At 36.9% G+C, this 25,635-nt stretch overlaps 1 protein-coding gene across 5 annotated transcripts in view; it reads left to right on the forward strand.

Annotated features, from left to right (window-relative positions):
- The first annotated feature begins 2,616 nt into the window (after positions 1 to 2,616).
- The window catches only part of DAO (D-amino acid oxidase), a 28,287-nt gene continuing 5,268 nt past the window's right edge, over positions 2,617 to 25,635 (forward strand). Inside the window, exons 1-7 of one of the 5 annotated variants that reach the window (XM_072415353.1) lie at positions 2,617 to 2,685; positions 20,665 to 20,877; positions 21,100 to 21,214; positions 22,807 to 22,883; positions 24,085 to 24,150; positions 24,638 to 24,692; positions 25,025 to 25,129. In XM_072415353.1, the coding sequence (XP_072271454.1) occupies positions 20,684 to 20,877; positions 21,100 to 21,214; positions 22,807 to 22,883; positions 24,085 to 24,150; positions 24,638 to 24,692; positions 25,025 to 25,129 (612 nt within the window). In that variant the 5' untranslated portion in view covers positions 2,617 to 2,685; positions 20,665 to 20,683. Of the gene's footprint in view, positions 2,686 to 10,010; positions 10,114 to 10,260; positions 10,390 to 14,909; positions 15,038 to 20,664; positions 20,878 to 21,099; positions 21,215 to 22,806; positions 22,884 to 24,084; positions 24,151 to 24,637; positions 24,693 to 25,024; positions 25,130 to 25,635 lie in introns of those variants that run through there. The other 4 variants (XM_072415352.1, XM_072415354.1, XM_072415356.1 and 1 more) reach the window with 4 other exon arrangements.

A 25,635-nucleotide genomic window follows, 5' to 3' on the forward strand; every position in this document is an offset into this window, starting at 1 on the left:
ACATCGTACACACACATCATATATACACAGACATCGTACACACGCATCATATATACACAGATATCACACACACATCATACATCCTACACAGACATCATACATCACACACAGATCATACACACACATCACATCCTTTCCCTGCAAGGCAGGTGAGCTGAAACAGGTGCTGCCCCTGGTGTATAGAGTGCTGGACTCTGCCCATATTTAGGGCAGGTAAGTAGTAGCAGACCCCCTGTGCTCCGGTAATGCTGGGCACCAGTCACCCCATTCACTCATTAATTTGGAAGGATAAAACTGGGCTACTGCGCACGTACAAAGTATTATTATCATTAATATTATTATACAGAGCCTCCTCTCCCAAAATATTTAAATGATTCCACAAATATCAACCCTCTGGTTGCCCAAACTGACCGCTATAATTAGAAGGTCATGTTTGCCAGCATTCCAGCACAAAGCAATCTTCATTAGTTGGAGGAATATCAGTTTGTGCCAACCAGTAGGCACAATGTGGTGACACATTTATTGTTGTATTTAGCATATTTTAATGTATCTCTGTCCAAGCAATGTTCAAGGATTTGTTACCACACTCCTTAGCCAACAGCCAGGGTTTAAATGTAAAATCAGAAATAAATTATTAGTATTATTTTACAGACTTTGTTTAGGTCTCGTTCAGGCATTCTTTGCAGACATTACATTTACAGCACATTTGTTTGAATGGCAAACACGGCGCAACAGATCAGTGTTACCAGGATTCGTCCTGAGGTTGCTGGGGGTTCCATGAGCAATGAGATGTTGGTGACCCCCATAACCAATTTTGCTATCTGTAAAGGTGACATTCTTTCCTCTGACCACCATGCTAATATATAGTGAGCAGAGAATATAACAAGTATAACAGGGGTTCCCTGAAGACCTGAACAATAATTCTGGGGTCCTCCCTTATAAAGAAGGTTTAGAAAGGCTGCAATAGTGGAAAAAGAAAATTAGGCCAAATGCAGCAAATGAACTGCCACGTGTACTGCTTAAATAAAGTCAGTGGGATTTTACTGACATGCATTAAACACGTCACACACAGGGAAATAACATCTGCTAAAATAAGGGTTTACCCTTGCTTTCATACTAAATATGTAGTATTGCAGCCCTACCTAAAACAATGTAGCAGTTCCTAAAACAGAACAATTAACATCCTGTTCCCCCAAGCAATGATTTATTGTCCCTATTTCTTTCTGGTCTACTGACACAAAAATCATCAGGTATACTACATCAGGGTAGTGGCCCCCATTATTGCCAAGCTGTGTACAGGATCACTATGTCTGGCGTTTAGTTGTCACTGTCGGGAGGATATGGGACTCATGATACACTACATCTTTAGTCGTTCACATCAGAAATGTAATGCTTAGGGGAATAAGGAAAAGATATTTTCATCTGGCCATCCACCATGCATGATCTAATTATTATTAGGCTGGAGGTATTTTAGCCACATACATGTCATAAATGATTTCCTCACTATACACATCAATGTGAATACCAAAGTTTAGGAGGTCAAACGCAGGTTTAACCAAATGTATGTGAAATCAGTAAGTAATGTGTAAGGGTATATTTGCTGTTACATATCAGGGTAGACACTCAATAACGGGTCCAACCAATGGACTGGCATTTGTTAAGCATTTAGTAAATGGGTGTAACCTATATGTATAACCAACCTATTCTATAGTCAAGCTGTTTTGTATGCAGGAGATCATGCAGTGCAGAATGTTGATCAGGTATTGTTCTTGTTATACTGCCCTTCAGCCAAGGTAAAAAGAAGAAATCAATAAGGGCATCTGTTTTCAATCAGAATAATAATCATTGCGATCTGCACCCAGCAGTTTGGAATATTCACATTTTCAATATTACTATTATTTAACAGAATTTACATAGCGGTAACATATTACACAGCGCTGTACATTAAATAGGGGTTGCAAATGATATATACAGACAGTGACACAGGAGGAGGAGAGGACCATGCCCTGAAGGGCTTATTCAGGTAATGATAGGTGGCTTGACCTTGACATACAGTATGAATCTGGTCAAAGTGATTGAAATTGCCTGGATACTGCAATGTGTGTAGGGAGCATCACTTCTAATTATTAATATTATTTGTTACATGGGAATACGCAGGGATTTGTGAGCAACCAATGGCCATGGAGGAATTATCATTGTGACCACAAAGAGTTACTATACCCAAAAACAAAGTACAGAAAACACCCAGTAAATGTGGCCAGAAATGCAGTATTCATGACACTCTTGGTAACTGAACAGATAGCAAAAACATCTCTGTTATCATTCTTTTGAGAACAATAATCTCACCCACTAATTGGAGCTAAAATAATATAAAAACTGGTCTCACCAGTGATACCTTTCTGGCAATATCAGGTACTGAATGGTGAACTTTTCGTGCAATAAGACACTCCTAGTATTATTGCTCCACCTAAGACACTTAACCTGAAAGAAAGATTGAATACAAAAATTTCTATGGCTTAGTGTTTCATCTGGTGATTTCTATTTCCCTTTGTGCCACTCTTTATAAGTAATAGACTGTAACATGTGACCAAAAGAACCTTTGCCCATTTTTATAGTTTAACCTTTGGCATTTATAATTAGACTGTTCCTACAGAGAGTCATCCTGTGTGTTCTCTTCAATCTCAGGTGAGTTCTTTCTTGTCCTTAAATCTCTAGTTATAAGATTGTATTATCTCATAGAGTGAGATGCTTCTGTAAACCATATCATGATCACTGACCTAGGATTATTTTGTGATACTTTTATATTTATGTTTGTGAAACATTGGTTAAAATTTTAATTTTTTGTAACAAGTTGTGACTATATTTAAATGTATGGAATTATATACAAAGTGTACATAACAAATTTTCCCTTAGCTATATTAGATTCTGTGTTATATATAAATTTTTTTAAGAATTTAGTCACATCAGAATGTGTCTGACTGGCATTCCCGAAAGTGATGAATTATAGAAAGTATTTTCTTTCCTTCTTTCTGGATGCTTCATGACCAACACATTCAAACTGTGTTGTATGCAGGAGATCCCCCACTGCAGTATATTGCCCACGCTGTGTTCTTGCTACACTGCACCAAGGGAAGCAGAATAGATCAGTACACCAGACGCTGCTACTCCTATTTAGGCTGCTGTACCACAGAGCTTCCCCCCCAAACTAACTTTGCTTTCCAATGTTTGGAGGGGGTCCTAGTGGCAAGGGTCATATATACCCTATACCTGGCTTTGTTACATCTGTAAACCTGATTTAATAGTGGTCAAATGCACCATAATTTGCAACCAGCAAAATTATGGTTTTAGAGGTAGACACCATGGCTGTCTCCATACATATAGTGTTGTTTATAGGATTACAAACTTGCAACAATGCAGGTACCATATCTCAGGACTAGTAGACTGATATATACTGCATTTCTTTTTTATAGGCCTGAACACCAGCTGCATTTGTACTGTTCAGTGTTGTGCAGTGAGCATTTGCCTAACTAACATTGTCTGCAAATATCTAGACTTTGCTGTGGTTAACATTTCGCAACATGTATTTTTATAAATATAACAAAGTTAGGATGCAAAATGTATGCTGTTGTAGGCAGTAATTTTTTTTTTTTTTATCAGATTGACAGATTAGGGGTTTTAGTAATGTTTTACAGTTTTTGCTATCTTTTCAAAATGTAGGCTGATTTATGAAAAGCAAACACATAACTAATTATTTTAAATCACATTCTTTTGGCATATCCAGTATCCAAAGGGCGCACGATTCACCAACCATGACAAGATTTTAGAAAAAGAATGTTCTTCACAGTGATTAATAAATTACTGATTTATTGTTTTCTTAAAACCTTGTGTACAATCCAGTATATTTTGTATCATGTCCCAAGGAAAAAATGTGTTGTCTAAGAACATAAGCCTTATGTTATATATTGTATTAGATTATTTATATATATATTTTTTGTGTTCTATACATAATATATTATACATAGATGTAAAAGCAAATATGTCACTGTTAAAAAATGGCTAAATTACCTTAATACTGATCAACTTTCTATCAATTTCAACCAGAACTGAATTTGAATTCAGGGGACTAATCAAACCCATGAGTGGTAAATTATTGTTCATGGTGTTTCTGATCCTGCAGTCCAGGAAGAAGTGGGCTCAATATACTCTAAGTTCATGGTCTTATCATCTCTCTTCTGGACTACTGTAACCTCCTCCTCTCTGGTATTCCACTAACCCAACTCTCTCTTCTACAATCTATTATTGTAGAAGACTTATCCATTCTTCCCACTGCTCCTCTTCTGCTGCATCTCTTTGTAATTCTCTTCATTGGCTTACATTTCACCGTAGAATCAAATTCTGCTATGCTATGCTGAACAGCTGAGACAGCCACAATGCCTTGCAGTTGGACCCTACTCAGGGCTGGGGGCTATCCCAACCCTCCATGTGCCTGGCCTTTTAGCAAACACAGGCACTGTCACAAGCTCCAGTATTTTCATTTTTGGGGGCTGAATGGAGTAATGGCACAGTAAAGGAAATGTGATGCTTTCATTTTCTGGGGTGGATGGGAGGATTCAGTGGTAAAGCAAATATGGTACTTTGAAATAGTTGATAAGAGTAGTCACTTCTAAAGAGTGTCAGATTTGCCACACCTCACTCACTTGGAAATGTGAGTTATATCATAAAGCGAAAAGAAAACAAAGGAGGTGTTTTATTTGGCAGTTCCAGTTTATATTGGCTTATGTGCAATAAACAATTAGATACCAATTTTTGAAACATACAAGAATGCTAGTACAGTACACAATATTAATGGTCATTCCCTGATTAAATCATCAGGGTATATTTGCCCAGTATAAACTATACAAAGGCATACTCTATATGAAGTGGCTGGTTAATATCACCATAGCCAATTTTAGGTAAGGATGTAACATAACCATATAACGCCTCTTAGCCTGATGCGTTTTGCCTAGTTAGGCTTCCTCAGTGGTATACAATAGAGACTTTAGGGTTTGTGTATAAATTGATATACAGTTCCGGAGAAGGTAAGTTAGCAATCTTAAGGTAGAATAAAGTTTGACTGGTGTTCCCGTTTGTGATGGACAATATATTGAGAGAAAAATCAACTCTAGGTTTTTCCCAATCGTTCTAAATTTAGAATGATTTTAAGGAATCTTCTGAGGTGCCATGAAGGATTGAGGAAGATTGAAAGTATTCCAGTTATTGTTCCAGCAAAAAGAGGGAAGTCAGCTCTCTGCTGGATCCAGGTGCAGAGACTGGACTATATGAGCAGAAGATGAGAATGCAACCAAAGCTTTCTGCTGCATAAGTATAGTTTTCCTTAAAGCACAAATGTGTTAACTCAACACATAATATAAATCTAGTCTTGAAGCTTCCAGTGGATGATATAATCCATTAGAAAGATGAACAGGAAAAGGAGAGACATTAGCTGCTTAAGAAATCATTAGTGTTGTGTGTCTGCTGAATCTCACTACTGCAGTGAGTTTAATATTAAACTCGGAGACATAAAAGTTGCAGTGTGTGCACTAAAAAACAGTCAAGGTTAAATGAGTCTCCATTTATATAGGTATTGCCATTTTACATAACATTACATCCATAATAAATCTTTATTATTATTATTCAAAATAATACTTCTTACTAGTATAGTTATTTGTTTTAGTAAAACCATGATATTCCAAATTCTGGGTGTGAGGGAATTTTACAGCATTTGTTACAATGTCTACCATTATACACCATTATTTACTTCTTTGGTTTTGTATTTGGGTAATGAATGTAATTATATGGCTGTATGTAGGAATCCAGGAAGTACTTAGAAAATATTTTAGGAAGATTATTTTATTAGGACATCTTTTCAATCTATTTGACCATATACATCACTCAAGGTGATTTAATATCAGATTTCTGAAAATCATGAGACATTCTTTGGCATAACTCATTTTCCCTTATCTATGATTGGTGGTAAAGTTTAAAGATTGATGTTCTTATGTAAGAACAGGTATATGCCTCTCACCTTCTTTCCACATTATGGAAATGTATGCGCTAACACCATGTGCTTTATTTACATTTACTTACACATTTGTATAGTCTAAAATCCCATATACTTAAATGAGTGTCACAAATTTTGCAAAAATCATAAGACCAAGTTACTAGACAGTATGGCAACTTGCTGACTCCAGCAAATTCACAGATCTTGTCAGCACGTTGTTGTGTGTACAGTGCTCATGCAATCTCCTGTCACTGGAAACAATCAGGAAAGATTTATTTCACATTAAAAAAATGTGTGCACGTGTGTATACATAGCCTAACTTTAGCAGTTCCTACATGTGGTTGGCCTAGGCTGATTGCAATACATCATAGGATATGTGGTGTTGTACTCCAAGCTGATGGGAAACACTTGCAAAGGTTTTTAAAAATGGTCTTCATTGCAACACCACCACCACAGACAAATGACTGTGCATGAACGATTTCAGCTGCTTCACTTTTAATGAGAACCAAGGAAGGATCTGGGGAAATGAGGTCTGGTTGACAATGGTGAATCACAGCAGCTCCATCTAAACTGAGCCCTTCAAAACTGTAGTTGTGTAAATCCTGCTAGCTATACCAGAACCTGAATTAATAAGAACATTCACAGACTTTTCTTGGCTTTCTTGAAGAAGTACTTATTAACCTTTTGCTAATGTTCCTCCTTTGTTTCTATTTGTGAAGAAATCCCTTAATGGTCATAGTGTGAGGAATCCAGGGAAAACCTAAATCTGTCATTCATGAAAGTGTGACATCTCCACCTGGTTGAGAGCCAATGATGTGCACAGATAATACTGAGACATTTTTTTTTTCTAATATCTCATCTTCCTTGATTATTGCTTGTATTAAAATGTTTTTCCTTTCTTCTATATATGTGGCCCATCCCTCTGCATTTAGTTATCTTAGTAAAGATTCTTCATACTCCAATGAATAGGTATGTTTCTATGCTCTTTTATAGCCTGTGATTTTTTGTCAAAAACCAAACATACATTATTTCATCTTACCTTCATCTTGTTGTATCCATAAATTAGACAACAAGTAGTTTAGTGTCCAGGTCCTGTAGGAGTAATGTTTATGAAGAGTAGGAGTTTAATCTCTTAGCAAACGGTCTTCACAAACAATGGCATTTATTCATAGAAGAGGCTGTAGTGTACACAGTCAGAAAATAATCTCACAATAAGAGGTTCTTTATCTGGAAACTGATGTAAAATTGAATACATTTGTGGTACTGATGCAAGCGTACTGATCCTTTATTATAAAATCATACAAGGTGATGAAGTCTATAGAGGGATAGGTGCTAGTTAGGTATGTTATTTTCTTGAGGGGGACTTTCAAAAGTTCCTCAATTTAAAAAAAAGTGCATGGTAGTCATATAAACTTAGTCTATTGGGTCTTATTATCTATTAGGGACATGTACAAACTGCATTAAAGAAACAAACTAGGAATACACCAATGGGACTTTCACAACAGTTATTTTCCATGAAATCTTCAACATTTTTTTACAAAATTTCTTTTAGTAAAAATGTCCATAAAAAAAATAAGAACATATCATATGGGGGTGTTGACAGTATTTAAAAATTTTGGGGTCCTACAAGAAAAAATAGGGACATGTACCAAGAAAGAAACCTTGCCAAAAATAACAGTCGGATTGTATAATGCCACTCTTAACGCTGAACCCTGCATTAAAAAATACACCTTTTAATCAAGTTCAGTTAATCAAAATTAAAGTATATGTGTAGACCAAGAAAGGCTCTATAATGTCCTTTCTTGCTTTACATTAGTTGTTGTAGGTACTGTCCTTATAACTCTGTTATATGTATGGAAAAGCAAAACAATTGCCTGAATTGCCGAAGCTATATTGTGGGCTAACACACCACTTTTTTTGTGAAGTGTTGGCAACCCTACCCAGTTTTCTTTCCACTTTCAGATCTTTCCAACATAAAGGTGAATCATTCTGTAATCCAAGATAAGAACTAGGAGGGCTTTTTCAAATAACACATCAGGTGCACTCAGGACAGCTCAGAATTTCTGACAAGGTCATCAACAGTAATATAAACAGATCAAAAGGAAGCAAACAAGGTAATTGTAAGAGTTTACATACACTTTATTGCCTAATAAAGATACTCCATGCCATGGACTGAATACTGGTGACAGTGGAGTAAGACGGAAGGATGAATTAATACTTCTTTCCCTCCTAGGACAAATGGTTTGTAGTTCACTGCACTAAAAATGATGCATGTGTAATTTTAAGTTCATTGTGGTTTGTAGTTAGCTATTTCAATTCAATTCAAATTATACAACATATCCAGAAAGGATGAACTGTAATTCCATGGTACAGTGACCCACTGACAAACCAAAAGCAAACAAACGGTGTGGAGGACAGCAACAAGAAGGGCAGCCGAGAACCTATCAAATATTACTACCTTAAGGACAGCAGTTTGAAACCTAATATTATACACAGGAATGTGCTTACAGTCAGTAGAATGTTGTTTGGATGAGTGTGTCCTGCCCCAGTAGTTTTGCTCCCCTGGGCTACAGCCTGTGTTGTCTGTGCAACAATATGGCCTTGGCAACCCTGGAATCCCTATCATTGCATTTCTACAGTCAAAACCCTAGTGAAGAGAGTGCACAGGATCCTTTGCTTTTGTGTTAGGCTACGTCAACATGTATAAGCAAAGAACAGTTTTAAACAACTATTTAGGAACTGTAAGCTGTAAGAATTAAAGGCCTGTCTACATCTTTTGTTTTTTTTTATCTAGCCTTTCACAAAATCATCTGCAAATAACAAGGTACAGTGTTTGCATATCATTTGAGAGTCCCATTTGAAGCCACCTAAATATGTGAAAGCACTGGATAAAGATTCGGAGGGGCAGTCCCTTACTCCATAAGTTGGCCTTTTTATTAGAAATTAAACCTTTCCTTATAACCCCTTCCCCAATATAAAAAAAATATTGCCCTTCTGCAATACCATCTTTCTATATGCCAGAAGGCAGCAGGTTCAAACTTCCTGGCACCAAATCTCACTCTGTACATGCATCACATCTGGCACACAGTGTTAGGGGGTTAGTCTAGCATTGCATTATCTTGGGGTCAGCTGTGGAAAAAAAGAAGAGACATTTATTCTTAGTCAATTGGGTTTTTAATATCTATTACATGTTTCACATCTGGCACACATTGTTAGGGGGCTCTAGCATTGCATTATCTTGGGGTCAGCTGTGGAAAAAAAAAAGAGACAGCTGCCACCCATGATGCCAACAAAGGCAGTATGGTACATACAGGGCAATAGAGAGATGACAGACAAGAGGAAGAGGATAGAGGTATTCATTGAGAGTGGGAGGTATATTTATTGAAGATTTTTTTAGTACATAAGTGCAAACAAAAACATGTAAATGCTATGTGAAAGTGTTCAATAAAGCTACCAAGAGGGCGACATAGGTATTATTTATTTTAAAACTTCTTTAAAGCAGACCTAAAGTCTCCCTGCTTACTTGCTTATTTTTGTTTTATTTAGTTTTTTATTTTTTTATATTTAAAAAATTGTGAACAGGCAGGTGAGATTACTTTATATCACCTGTTACTTCTGTAATCTGCTTGCAAATGTGTACTTTTGAAGTTTAGTTAAACTTTAAATTTCAGTTTAAAATCTAGTTACAATTTGTTTCTGGCTGTACTATTATTATTGGGTATGACTGACTGTTTTCTTAAAAGAATATATTTTAATTATTTGATCTTTTCCTGATCATGAGTTGTTTTTAATGCCTAAGTCTTGGCATTCCTTTATTTTACAATCTTCTTATAGTAATCACTGACTAGCTACTTTGTGCTGAAAGAACAAATCATTCTCTCAAGTGTGAATTCCTTATTAGCAGTTACAGAGTTAACACACAGCTTACTCTAATGTAGACTTTCCATTGGTCTGTTCACCTCTCAGTCTCATTTCGGAAGCCAATCATATGCCTTGGAAAGAGATATCACAACTCTAAGTTTGACTGGGCATAACCACTTTTCACTGGAGTTGGCATGGAAAAAGGTGACCGAGTAAGCATTTAGTTTTACTTTTCACAGCTTTATATTTATTGCATTTCAATGTGAATTCTCCCACTAACCCTCATGTACGGATAAGGAAGCGTCTGACAACATCTGCTTTGGCAGCTTTGTTCTAAATACTGACAGTTAAAGGGACAGCTGGCTGACTTTTTCCTGTAGTGCTGTGTGCTTTGATAAACAAGACTGCAGAGTTTTAAGAGTGTGAGCTGTTTACATTGACCAAAGCTCATTCCCGGTATCTACAGATGTAAAGGAAACTGCAATATGGTAATACTTTTATTTATAAAGCATGAACATATTATGCAGCACTGTACCTTAAATATAGATTGCAGACGACAAACCTGCATACTTGGCGAGCATTAACAATGGCACAGGAGAGGACCTGCCCAACAGAGTTTACAATCTAAGAGGTAGAAGAGAGTAGTATTTTACTGATGCGTTTTCTTTCTTTTGTAACAATCATATTGTATTTGTATTATGGTATTTGCTCTACAACAGCCTTTCTCATCTTTTAGTACATAGGGAAACCTCTGAAATAAGTTTAAAGTGTTTAGGGAACCCCTGCTATAATCCCTATGTTCACAACTCACAGTACATTAGTGTGGTAGTCAGTAGAAAAGTTGGCTCTTATATTACTACGCCTACATCACCCTAACAGATAGCCAAAAAAAACATTGGTGTCAGCTAAACTGACCTGAGATTCACATTCAACTGGAGGAACTCTGGATGAGAACACTGCTGTATGGTGCCCAAGCCACAACCTTGGTTTGTTACAGTGTTCTCCCCAGCCCCTTTTAGCTGGTTGCACCAGCATGTTTTAGCACCCACCCGGCTGTTTTTAGGTGGCTACTAAAGAGTTGGGTCACAATACAGGGACAAACAACCACCTACAATTTCTTCCCACCCAGTTTAAAAATATTTCTGGGTTGAGCACTGTGTTGTATAGCTTAACACGCATGTAATATGCAACTATAAGTTACACATTGTTTAATGAATAAAGGATGTAAGAACATTCATGATTTACTGCACATAATGCTAGATTGTGATCCTTTTTTGCCAGCTTCTTGTCCAAATGATCCCTTTAGAAAGCAACATAATGGGTTCAATAGAACAATTACATTTATGCTGCTGGATGAAATATACAGTCGTGCTTTAATATGTTACACCACATTGGAATTGTTAACTTTTTATACATGTTTGAACAGGCAAATGTTAGATCTCATGCAAACAGTGCATACCAGTAAAGATTATATACAAATAAAAAAACACAAGACCTTTGCCTCCAAATAATCTATTTAATAAAAATATTAATAGATGTATTAGTGTAGGTTGGAAAAACTAGTATTGCCTACTTCAGCATGAATTATTTCCATTTTCCATGTAAAATTCCTCTACAAAGCCCTCCCACAGTATTTTAAATAGTAATCAAACCCATAACTCTCCTTTTCTACTTTGTGAGACACACCTTGGTGGATTTCATAGTGTACTAGGGATCATTGTCATATAGAAAGATCTGTGGTTCAACTTCAACTTTCAGACAGGCAGCCTTACATTCACATTAAGCATTTTGTTGATGCATGATGTAGAATACCCAGGCCACGAGGCAGCAAAGCAACATCAAATCCTAAAATTTGAACCCCAACCATTTATTTGGGGTATGGTTCTGAACTGCTAGCTTCAGTTTGATCTAAAATGTCTATTGTAACCATGATCATACAACTCTGTGAGTCATTTGTCCACAGCCCATTATTCCAGAAATCCAGGTCTTTGCATTTGCATGCGTATGCACAGCTCAGTGTACTTGTAAAAGAAGATTGTGAACAGACAGGTAAGTATGTTTTTTTGGACAGGGACAATCCTGCCAACTTGCAATTTAGGAATGCAGAACTAAAGTTCCACTTTAATGCAAAACCCTGAACTGTAAGTATACCTGGCAATGATATGTAGACTTTTTTCTACATTTTTGTACCTATGTTTATTCTGGTAAAATGTGAATTGCATATCACAAAACACAAAGTTATCATATTTATGTATACAGGACCACTATATGTACCACATCCAATATATACTCAAATCTTAATATGTCAAAACAGGATTTTAATTGTACAGATTGTCAAAACGTAAAGTAACACAGACAAACACATGGGGCCTTCATAGGGCAGCACGATGGCTCAGAGGTTAGCGTTCTGGCCTTTGCAGTGCTAGGTTCGAATCATAGCCAGGACACTATCTGCATGGAGTTTGCAGGTTCTACCTGTGTTTGTGTGGGTTTTCTCCCACATCCCAAAAACATGCAGTTAGGTAATTGGCTTCCCCCCAAAATTGGCCTAAGACGGTTTTCAAGATTAACATACATAAAAACATTAACATATGACTGAGGAAGGAACATTACATTGTGAGCCCCATTGAGGGACAGTGACATGAATATAGACTTTGTAAAGCGCTGCATAATATTTCAGCGCTATTTAAATACTAACAATAACAATAATGAACTGAACAAAAAATATGAAAGTGTTTATCATGCTTTCATGTTATTTGAACATTAGATGGCACACAAACAAGTACATTTTGACACAAAAATATCATTTCAACAAAATTCTTTTTTAGATATACACAGAAAGTTAGGTTTTAATGATTCCTGTTGAAGTAAATGATAACCATGTATTTCCCAATGGGAACATAAAACATTAACATTACTACTCAAATAAAAATATTAAAAGTTTTGGTTACAGATCTACCTTACACCTCTTCATGAAGATGTAAACAGAATATAGCACAAAGTGATTTAGCAATGCCGTCACTTTCCTTTAAATAAACCTTTATTCAATACTTTAGTCCTACAATTTAGGGGAGAGAAGATTATTGTTATTATTATTATAAATAATAAGAAAAAACACAATTCGTATATTTAAATATGGGTTGCAAATGACAGAGAAATTCAGACAGTGACACAGGAGGAGGGGAAGGCCCTGCCCTGGAGAGCTTACAATCCAGAAGATCTGTCAAAATTAGACTTTTCTTTCATGTGGCCAATATAAATACATTCAAGTATAGGTCATAAGGAGGGTGAATACTTTTACAGCACATTAATAAATCATATAGTTAAAACCCACTCCTCGCATGGGAACATCACAGTAACAATTTTAAGTGCATGAAAGGTGTACAGCCTGGAATACGTAATGTCAGTAAATTGATGCAATCAGCATATGTTTTGGAAGAGCAAATTATCCAAAACGACAATGATTTGCCTTAAATCATCCTATCTAATATAAAATCAACTCAAAATTCTCACTATACAAAACTGGAGTTGACCTTTTATTGATTTTTTCAGGTTATTGCACTTCTGTGCTGTGCAAAGTACATGTATGGTAATATTGGGCAATATTGAGCATGTAAAACCACTTAATATAGTCAATTAGTGCTGACCAAGGGTGAAGTAATTGTATTTTCTAATCCTTTAATGATAAATCTTCCATGGTAACACAAACTATAACATTTTTGTGAAACACATCCATCTTATTTAGTATTTTATTACTGTTTTGTTCTTTAACTATGGTAGAACTCTATTTTTAGGTTGGGTTGTAATGCAGAGATAGTTAATTTTGTAAGTATAGTTTTCAAATCAGAGTAATTGATGTATAATTTAAGAAGAATAGCAAGGGTTAACAAGAGTAGTCCTAATTATAGATGGGATTTTGAAGTGGCTCAAAAAAATAGAAGTAAAAACATTTATTTTTATTACAAATTAATGTTAAACAACTCAAATATTCTCACTGAATACATAATTGTGTTTCAAGACATTAACAAAGCAAGTAACATTCAAAGGATCAATTCAAGTGTGTCCGATGCGATTTGCAGGTAAATCCTTCTTCAGAGGGAAGAAAGTATTGATCACTTTAAAATGTTGAATACACTAAGGGTTGGTTCAGAAAATAATTCACCGAGCAATCTCCCTGTAATGGCAATTGCTATTTTACATCTTTCAGAATAAACTTTTAAACCTAAGTGAGCAAGGAAATTATGGAATTGCTATGCAGTATATGAGTGTCTATCTCAGTCCAGAGGGTTTAGAGTTGCATACCCAGTTTGTCTAGGGGGTCCTGATCTCAAAACTGCACTTGGAAACTGATCCACTAGATCAGGTAGGTCAGATTCCTAGGGCCTTCTTTTTTGTGACTTTTGGGCCAGTTTAACAGATACCAATAGCTATTTGTAAAGGTGACATTCGTCCCATTAACTAGCAATGTACTGTAGGAGGCATTCTTCCCACTGACCACCACCATTTACCTCATTTTATGTTGATTTCACTTGTCTTATATAATTTTCCCCTTTTCCTTTTTCTATATAAATACATATACTCTTTGGATACTTTTTTGGTCAAAAGCTCTATTCTTTTTATATTTCTGTACCTTTGTTCAAAAAATCTTTACTAAATATATATAAAATATATAAATATATAGAAAATATCTCATTCTGGGGTACAGATGTGTAAAGAATATGATATGGATTCTTGGTGTACAACCCACACTTACGGTATTCTCACTGTTTATATCACTTTAAAAGAGGTAATTAGGGCACTATTGTATTAATCTTAAACAAAGTGATCTCAGCATCAATTCTTCTTTTATACGTTTACCCTGGCAGACGAGCTAAGACTTGTGGGTTAAACAAGGACAGCAGCATTGACGTGTACTAACAAGATGGACAAAGAGAGACTGTAATTTTGATCCTGGCCACTGTAATGTTTGATGAGCTGGGCTGATGTATCTAAGTGTACCATAGAGAATTAGAAAATGAAAGTAAACAATATTACTTCCTAGTTCAATTGCTGCATGCATGTCGTCTGCTGATGAGTTTATTTTTTAACCATTATGTTTAGAAAATGTGTCTCGTTCTGTTTGATTCACAATATCAGGTACTGCGGCTTTAAAGTCATATAACTTTTTATAGGTGTATTTGCTGATTACAGTCTCTAACAGTTGCAGCACGTACTATGTTTTGTTGTTGGTTACACATATAGTAATCGCAGTTTTGGAATATATAAAGAAAAGAAAACCTCCCTTATGGAATCACCTAAACCTTCATAGAATCAATGTGTATGTGGTATGGCGGAGTGTAACTACAGAACATTTATAATTTAGTTTATTATAGACACATGAGAAAAAGGTCAAATATGGTTATACTGGGATCTGCACTTTGTTCTTTTTTTATTGCATTTTTACTGCTTGAATATATTGCTGTTAGTTTTATGATTAGCTGCAAGGTAATTATGCAATGCCTTTATAAATATGTTGCTTGTTATATACCAAAGTACATAGTCATGTGCTTTCTAAAAAATATGCATTGTTGCAACAGTGTGCATCAATTATCCTCATTGTTGTAATAGACTAGAGTGTCTCCTTGGGATTTTTTGCCTGCTGTGGATTAATGGTGATTTTGGTGCATTTTTTGCTCACTAAGGGTAGGTGATTTGGGGAGTGGGACTGAAAACTTCTATTTACTGGAAGGTCCATTTTGCTGTCTTGTAAATTGTTTTTGTGGTTAGAATGCTAGGAAATGGCCACATATAGTTGAACGTGATGGGTAAACTTAAATATGATGGGTTGATGGGTTACTTAAATAAAACTGACTGTAGGTCACTTTCAAGCTCAACTACTGTCTCAGATTCTCCTGGATTTCAAGTTTACCTACTGCAAAATTAGCCACCAACTGGTAGAGAGGAATCTGCCTGATGTTTAGTTAGTGCCTGACTGGCTAGGATTTATTTTTGTTTTTTCCTATGCAACCTTTAAATAAAACTGACTGCATGTCAGTTTCAAGCGTAACTACTGTCTCTGATGTGCTTCATACACCTCCCCTGCACTCTGAGAGTAACTTTTACCCCAGAAAAGGTCATCCCACAAGGGTGGTATACCACATATGGTGGAGGATGTGGACACCTTTCTAATTGGACTGTAAAATGGAGGATGTGATGAAAGCATTGATTCAGGCCTCTGCGGCCCAGCAGCATGCTACAGCAGTGCAACAAGACACCAATTGCCAACAGAGTGAAATTATGAAGCTGTTGTCTGCCCAGATTGTTGCAATATCAGAGACCCAGCAATTGGATGGCAGTGTCATTAAAGAGGTAGCTCTACGCCTGGCAAACTAACTCTGCTGTACCTGTCTAAACTGTCAGTAAGTCTATTAGTGCAAATCATGTTCTGCAAAAAATGACAGTGGCTGATGATGTGGAGCCTTACCTTGCTACTTTTGAGAGGACTGTAGTCCGTGAAAGTTGGCCTAAGAAACAATGGGCTGGGACGAATGTGACATTGTTGACCGGTGAACCCCAAAAAGCCTATTTAGATTTGGAACCTAAGGCTGTCCTGGACTATGAAAAACTTAAAGCGGAGATCCTTGCATGTTTGGGTGTAACGCTAGCAGTCGGAGCTCAGCCAGTGCACCACTGGGGGTACAAGCCCGGAAAACTGCCCTGTTCACAAATGTATGATCTTATACACCTTATCAGTAAATGGCTACAACCATGCTTATCGGCTCCAGAGATAATCTAGCAGGTTGGTATGGATTGTTAATTATGAGCACTGCCTGCCACTCTGAGGAGATGGGTTACCCATGGAGACCCCAAATCGGTGGACCAGCTTGTGGAAATGGTGGAGCTGTATAGTGCAGCGGAGGGGTGGTTAACTATTCCAACGCCAGAGTGGACTGGCTCCCATCAAGAGCAATCTCCAGGAACCCGTGGTAAGACTGTTCCGGGGGATCTGTGAAGAGACTGTAGGCGTAAGGCCTAGGGAGGAGCCAAAGAGAGCAGTAAGGTTCAAGTGGCCCTTGAGAGGACTGAGTCGAAAAAATTTAAAATGTTTGTTACCAAGGGTTAGGACATTTTGCTGCTAATTGTCCAATAACCAATGAGCCAATGCAATTTGATTTTCGGCCGGCATTGAAAAAACCCATGTCTTTGTTTGCTCAGGTGGTATGTACTGCAGCTAGCCTAAGCAGCCTAAACACATGTGTGTTATGCCAGTTGATGAAAAAACTGTCACTGCTTTGCTGGACTCAGGTAGCGTTGTAACTCTGGTAAAAGATGAGTTTGTGTGTCCCTCCAAACACCAACCTAACACTATAGGGGTCATTTGTGTACATGGGGATACCTGTGACTATCAGACTGCTGTTGTCCAATTTGATACCCCTTGGGACTCGGCCACACATATGGTAAGTGTTGTTCCCACATTGTATTTAATAATGCCATAGTGGGGAGAGATTTTCCATACTTTCGGAAGTTGTGGGAAAACAGGAGTATGGGTTCCCTGAAGGTCAGCCTGTGGGAATCAGCCCTGTCCCAATTGACAGTAATCAAGAAGGAGAAACTGTAGGTTTGACCAATGAAGGCGATATATCCTTCCCTTTCTCTGTAATGGCTGGAGGCCAAGAGGAGGCAGAGTCAGATGCTGAGGTCACGGACAGTGTTCAAAATGCATTGCCTAGTTCTGATACTGCAAATGCACATGATTGTATGCCTGATATGGAAGTAAAGAGATGATTTTCATTCTGAGCAATTGAGACATCTGAATAGAGCGTGGGGAAATGTAAAAGTAATTGATGGCCAACCTGTTGATGAAGATACAAGACTGTCCTTCCCTAACATTGCATTGAGGAATGAATTGCTGTATCAAGTTGTGAAATAAGGTGATGATGTAATTGAGCAACTATTTGTTCCTAAGCCTTATAGAAGGACTGTATTGGATCTTGCCCATGGACATATAATGAGTGGACACTTGGGGATAGAGAGAATGGCTATTCCAGGGGTTCTTTTGGGCTGGATTACACAAGGATGTCCGGGAATACTGTAAATCATGTCCTGAGTGACGGTATTTGGCTCAGTTTCCCCATTATTGCAGCCCCCTGGTACCTTTGCCAATCATTGAAGTACCCTTTGAAAGAATTGATATTGACCCAGTGGGTCTGCTGGTAAGATTGGTTCAGAGTCATCAGCAAATACTAGTCATAATGGACTATGCCATCAGATATGCTGAAGCCATTCCCTTACGGAACACCTCTGCCAAAACTACTGCCAAAGAATTGGTGCAGGTATTTAGCCGTGCCAGTATCCCAAAGGAGCTGCTAATCAGATCAGGGTATACCGTTAATGTCCTGTGTAATGAAAGAGCTCTGTAAACTGTTTAAAATTTCACAGCTCCGCACTTCTGTCTACCACCCACAAACTGATGGGTTAGTGGAAAGATTTAACAAGACCCTAAAGAGTATGTTAAAAAGGTGGTGGAAAAAGATGGGAAAAATTGAGACTTCTTGTTACCTTACCTGGTGTTTTCTATAAGAGAAGTTCCCCAGTCATCCACGGACTATTCGCCTTTTGAGTTGCTGTATGGCAGACCAGAAACCTGGGAGGGTCAGACCACGCCCTCTAGAAGTGTTATAGAGCACATGCAAGACAGAATCACTGCTGTTTTGCCCTTTGTTAAAGAACATATGGTGCAAGTCCAGGAGGCCCGGTAGCAAGTTTATGATAGAGGGGGCAAAGTTCGCAACCTTAACCCAGGAGACGAGGTACTAGTTTTAGTACCCACTGTGGAAAGCAAGTTTCTTGCTGAATGGCGGGGGCCTTTTGATGTTATAGAAAAAGTAGGGGAGGTGAATTACAAAATCTGTCAACCAGGGAAAAGGAAACCAAAGCAAATCTTTAGCATTACCTAATTAAACCTTCAAAGGACAGGGAAACGTTGGTAGCCATGCCAGTCCCAAAAAGCAGAAGTAGAAGTCACAAACCTTATCATTGTCGCAGAAAAATGAGGCAAAAGATTTTCTTGTCAAAAACAGGGATGTTTTCTCAGAAATACCTGAGCGAACCACAGTCATTAACATGACATTATTACCGAACCTGGGGTTCGGGTGAATCAAAAGCCATATCGTATCCCAGAAGCAAGATGTAAAGCAGTGGCCGAGGAGGTTACAAACATGCTACTTTTGGGAATAATAGAGGGATCCCATAGTGACTGGCCGAGCCCAATTGTGCTAATCCCAAAGTTAGATGGAAGCATCCTCTGGCTGCCCTCAAGGTTTCCAAGTACCAATGCCTTGTGGTGGAAGTTTTGGATCCCTTTTGTCAAATCCAGTCAGAAGCATTCTGTTTCATAGTTCCCCTATACTCCTAAAATAAATACTCCTGTATTTATTTGAACCTTTGAATCTCTGCAGAATAGGCCTCTGTTTGTTTCTCTTTGGCCTCATGGAGGTTTAAGGACCGGGAAGATCTCTTGAGTTTCTAAGTTTCATTCTGTCACTAATGACAGGCAAGCATGTGATGCTCATTTCTCCCTATTCTCTTTTTGGAAGGTTGCCCTTGCTCCTCTATGCAAGTGACAATGGTTTCAGCCGGCATTGAGACCCTTGTTCTATCTTGTTGAACTGGTGTTTTTCATTTTCAGGTCGGATCCTTTGGCCTAAGGAATGCAGCAGTTTCCTACTGAGAACTGCATTTTTATAGTAAGGGTCTGCATTGTTAGCCTTGTACCCACTGTAACCATGTTCCATGGTGTTTCAGTTAGTTCATCTCAGGGTGATTTTCTTCAGTTCCCTGATTATTTTTTTTTTGTCTCTGGGATTACTTATCTATGCTTGACTGTGTTTGTGACTGGGAAGGTGTCCTCATATATTATGTTTAACCTTGAATATAAGATCCTTCAGGTAATATGGTTCTTGCAAGCATTATTTTATCCTGGGGCTGTTATATGTAGGTAATGCAGAGGGCGAGTCCCTCTTTCTGCAGGTTCCACTCTTCCCTTATTTCGAAGCAATCCATCTTATGTATTGACTCATTTCCATCACTAGAGCCTGTAATCAATTTGTTATCTAAATCAACACTTTTCTGCTAGAATCACATTGTCTTATTTAACTACATGAGAATACTGTGATACCAGATAAGTTCACTCTAGTAAAGTGAATGTATGTCTGCTGCTTTTAAAAAAAACATATGGTTCACCAATATTGAGAAAAGCTGCCTCTTTATTACTGCTACCTAAACATACCTAATGTGATAAAAGCTGTCTCTTCCCATTTTAGAAAGTTTTGCATGGTTATTGGAGTATATTTGTGCAATTGTAAGAAGTTGACACAAATTCAGCTTATAACAACCCATGGCTAAAATTGACATAGCACTTGGTAAATAGCTGGAGCTACAGACTGTACCCTGATGTCAGAGTGTACATCTCTGCATGCCTAATTAGTTGAACTGATTTGACTTTGCCAAGTGAATCACACCAGGGACAAGTGAAGACAGAGCTATTCCTCATATCTTAGGGCACATGGAAAAATGTCTTGCTGAATCCCTAGGTAAGAATTTTATTGGTAATTTATATGTCCAGTGCAGGGAAAATTATATGGTCACTTTTAAATGGAGTGCCTGTCACAAACTTATATGTCTAGCATCTACTAAAAGCTAAAATTTTACATTTTAGGTGGACTGACTCTATAATTCCACAACATATTAGATTTGTGACATTTTATACTTGGTTCTTCCTACAGGGGTTTACCTTTTAGGAAAATGCATGTCGCTGTAATAGGAGCTGGAGTAATTGGCCTCTCCACAGCACTGTGTATTCATGATCAGTACCATCGCACTGTGCACCCTCTCCGGATTGAGATCTATGCTGACAAGTTTACCCCACTCACCACAAGTGATGGAGCGGCCGGACTATGGCAGCCATATCTATATGACCATGGAAATAAGCAAGAAGCGTAAGTAATTGGTTTTAAGTCATTTAGATAAGAAATTAATAGTGCTGTACTTTGGAAATCTCATCTGTTTACTGCATATATATTACACTATATAAATACTGGAATAATATAAATAATATGAATCCCAAATAATTGAAAATGTTCAATTTTACTTAAGGGGTTCCTGTGTTTCTATTTTCCTATGTTCAATTCAAAATTGTAATTATTTATTTGTTTTGTCAGCCGATGGAACAAGGAAACCTTTGATTACCTGCTAAAGTTTGTACATTCTGAAGATGCCCAAAACATGGGGTTATTTCTGCAGTCTGGATACAATCTCCTGAAAGAACCTGCACCTGTATGTACATAGACTAGAGCACAGTTATTTTGCTGTCCACATATTTACATGTTTACAGAAATAAATAAACACGCGTCATATGTCGTTCTTATCTGCTTTTGTCCTAAGGCTGGGTCTACATGGATGTTTTTTAAAAAAAGCATGTAAACGTTCCTATTGTGTTTTTATGCACTTTTAGCATTAACATTTTATTTATTAAAGCTCTCCAAGGCTTGGGAAGATACACTTTCATCAGTGAAGCTCGGTGATCTGGAATGGCTCTGGTCCAGGATTCAAAACATTTACTAGCAAATGACTTTGAAGAAATTCATTCCAGGTTTTCCGGATCACCCAGCTTCACTGATGAAAGTTTATCCTCCCCAGCCTTAGAGAGCTTTAATAAATCAGGCCCTTTATGTTAATCATAGTAGTGAGTTAGATTATACCTTTACCATTACCCTATGCACTGGAAATGTGATGCACTCACAATGACAGCTTTGTTCTCTTGTAGCTCTCTTTGTAGTTCTCTTAAAAAAATGTAGGTTTTAGTCAGTCAATGAAAAAGAAACTCTATTTGTGTAATTGTACTTCCATTGACAAAATTAGATGTATTACTGATGGTGTGCATGAAATAATGATTGAAACAGTCATATGATTTGTTTTATTGGCCAGATATGGCTAATCATACTGTACCAGTAATTTACTCTCCAATTCATCACAATGATGATCATTTGTAGCAGGAAAATGAACTGGCTATTTTAATAATTTTTCCCCTTGCACTATTATAATAGAATTGCCAAATATAAATTAAATTCTGAATGATAACATGCACCTATAAATATGTGCTTATCATGGAACAGCCTAAAGTACATTTAATAATTAAAATAATAATTCTGGGACTTCTTTTTTTAATAAATTCTTTCCTTGCTGTTATTGCAAACATGCTATTGTCTTATGAGAATACAAGTAGCTAACATAGTTTCAGCCTAACTCGGTTATACACACACACACATAGCGGTACTGCTTATTCTACTCCACTCACAGCTTTGCATGGTTCCTGGCTAAAGCATTGTGGGAGGAGGAAGAGAACAGTAAAAGTGCTTTTACCAGAAGGGGAGAGAATGTCCTTGTGCATGATCCAATTCCCTTGGTACAAAGTCATCTGTTTTTTTTTAAAGGAATGTTTCTGCTTTGCTGGTATTTGTGTCAAAATGTTATGCAGTTCTAAATTAAAGACAATTTGTTTAATGTAATAAAGCAAGTGAAAAGATAGTGAAATACTTGACCGTGGAAAAGGTTTTCAACTACAGAATTATCATTAATCATCATGAGCATTTGAGAGGTGAGATTTAATTGGCCTTATGCTCCATATTTTACACATAGTCAAGATTTGATTTTAACAAAACATTTGATCACTCAGCTTCTACCTTTTTAATGAAAAAAACATGCAATATACATTCACCCAGCTCTGTAGACACGAATGTGGTATCCTATAGTAGTTTTATTGTAATGGTTGTATAAAGTTACTGATCTAAAAACAAATGTTAATGTTTCTATTATAGTTTGCCCCAATTATTATGGTAACATTGTAATGTCATGATGATGTTTTCCAGGAGCCTTCATGGAAAGATGATGTCCTAGGATTCCGCCATCTAACACCAAGAGAGTTAGAATTATTTCCTGGATATAGGTGTGTAAATGTAGCATACATTCAAAAACCAAACATGATATTGGATTGTGTTTTGTGAACAATGTCTACTTGGTACCAAGTTTCCATTGTAACGTTGACGCAGCTACACCACTTTGCAAAGCATTTTTCTTCTGGGTGCTAAGAAAGGCATATGTGCCTTCTTGTTTTTGTTTCTTTTTTCCAATCCCAGTAATGAGGAATTTGTAATGTGTTTGAAACTTGTTTGCTAGCTTGAGGACTTCCAATGTTAATGCTGTAAAATAGAGACCTCTAGTGGAATACATCTAGAACTGCATTTTAACGCTTGCTGTTTTGGGGCATGGTTTAAAATACTTATAATTAGACTTTTATCTTACATGCTTCAAATATGTGTTCCATACAGAATGACCATGATTAGCACTCTGTGTGGTTTACGCCCTTTTTATAAAATTGTGCAGTCCCTGTGTATATTTTAGGCTTTAATATTAATTATTGTTTTTTATAGGGCCAACATATTACGCAGCATTGTACATTAATTAGGTAGCACTTTGTTTGGCCTATTTTCAGTCTTTACAGATAGCAGATAGCACTTTGCAACCATAGGTGTCCCAAAATCATACAACTGACAACAGATCACTTCATCAGTAGCACCTAGCCTTTTCTCTAGTTTATATTGATAACCAATAATAGATCAGCTTTCTATTGTGCTCTGGTCCTAAATTCTCTTTGCCACTTTTAAAATCACATTTATAAAAGGCTGATCTGATTTTGTAAAGTGGTGATTTGATCACTGTATAATAATTATCCTAAATTGGCAATTGGTGCCTCTATTTACTTGTAACTGATGGGCCATCTAAAAGTGTCATATGTGGCCTTTTCACCTAAAAGTGCCAGTAAGTAGTAGTGATCGTGTCAGCTGATTACCACTTTTGTATGAATTGGGAGAAAGCAAAGAAGCTACAAAAATATTGATACTTTAATAGTAATATGCAGTTTTAAAAATTGATCATTCCATTGGGCTGTGCACATTTTTTAAAAAATATACATATCCAAATAATTATTTGGATTATTGATCCAAATATTTAAATATGATTCTGTTTGGATAGCAGACTTTGGGAAGTTATATGGTTGCCATGTCTGTACACAGTGTACAAAAAATATATACTGTTTCTCCTAATGATGTTAAATACTTAACCACAATATTTGTTTTATTGTTTTTTAGCTATGGCTGGTTTAACACAGCTTTGATGATCGAAGGAAGACACTACTTACCTTGGCTTACCAAAAAGTATGTTGAACTTTAAAATGTATTTTGTGCATGAAGAGATGCCACATGGAACAACTTTGAACTGTGATGGTGTAAAAGAATGGTAAAGCCCAGCCTCAGTTTGGGCTTAAAAAAATTTCAGCAAATAATTTGTGTTGTCCATGCAAGCTCACTGATCCAGTTCTTTTTCCAAATTAAATGACATCCAGCAACATTTAACCCCCTTCATGCCAGCCCAGGGCATCGAGGCTCCAATTTCTCCCCCACTCTAGGCTTGCAGGGTGATGCTGAAAAGAGCAACACCATGTCATTATGTATTGCCACACTTTGCAATATTTAATCATCATACCCAGCCCTGATACTAGTCATACAGAGTGGAAAACATTCTTATGCAAGTAAAAGAGAAAACATTCTGGCAAATACCCCACACTTTAAGAAATAGCTAGATGCATGATATAATATATTCACTGTAATGTTTAGGTAATTGTATTCTAAATTGTTTTTGCAGACTACAGGAGAGAGGAGTCAAGTTTATTAACAAAAAGATTGAAAGCTTTGCAGAGGTAAATCCACCAGATTATCTGTTATAGGAAAAGTAGATTTCCTTATCTGTCTCATTTAAAATTTTGTCTGGCTATCCTGATGATAGTTTGGCTCATATTATCACTGACGTAAGAACTATGTAGCCAATCTGAGCTATATCAAATGTTACTCCTGCTGGATTAGTAATGTCCATGGGGGTGACTGGGGTAAATCACTGGTAGAACCAAGTGAATCAAACCATTTAAAACTTTAAAGTAATTTTCTTCTTATATATTGGGATCAAAAAGAAAGACAGTTGAACTGCAGAATAAATTTTTATCTTACATAAATTTTTTTCTCTCTGAATTCTCAGCTTGCCGCTCAAGGGGCCGATGTCGTCATTAACTGCACAGGAATGCGTTCAGGACAACTGCAGCCTGATCCAGAACTAAAGCCAGGCAGAGGGCAGATTCTAAAGGTATATGTATGACAGAGATGGATAAAACATTTACTCAATATATTCTTGTGCAACCAACACTGCAATGGATCTGCATGTACAAAAAATACAGCCTTCAGGTCTTTAGGTTCTATGAAGATTTCAAATTGATGAGCAAGAATGTTGTCTTGCATAGATTTAATGTGGGTTTACATATGTTCATATTAGTATTTGATTACAGTGCAGTACTACACTGTCCTGCAGCCTGAAGGGTGTACAGTACATTTGTTATACCACTAGCAGGAGAAGAATATGAATATCTATAAAACATTCATATGTTCTTGTAAATATCAAGGTTCATCTGGTTACCAAGCTAAACAGCATGCACCCTCCTATTGACTGGTGGTTATAACAATGTATCATAAGCTAAATAAATTCTGCTACATTTGTCTAGGTGCATTTTTAAGGATTAATGAACAAGAACTTTTTTTTAAAGATTTGTTTATAAATTACCCCATACTGTTTATTATATTATATATAATTATAAA

Source organism: Pyxicephalus adspersus, chromosome 6 (assembly GCF_032062135.1).
Source record: "Pyxicephalus adspersus chromosome 6, UCB_Pads_2.0, whole genome shotgun sequence".
NCBI lineage: Eukaryota > Metazoa > Chordata > Amphibia > Anura > Pyxicephalidae > Pyxicephalus > Pyxicephalus adspersus.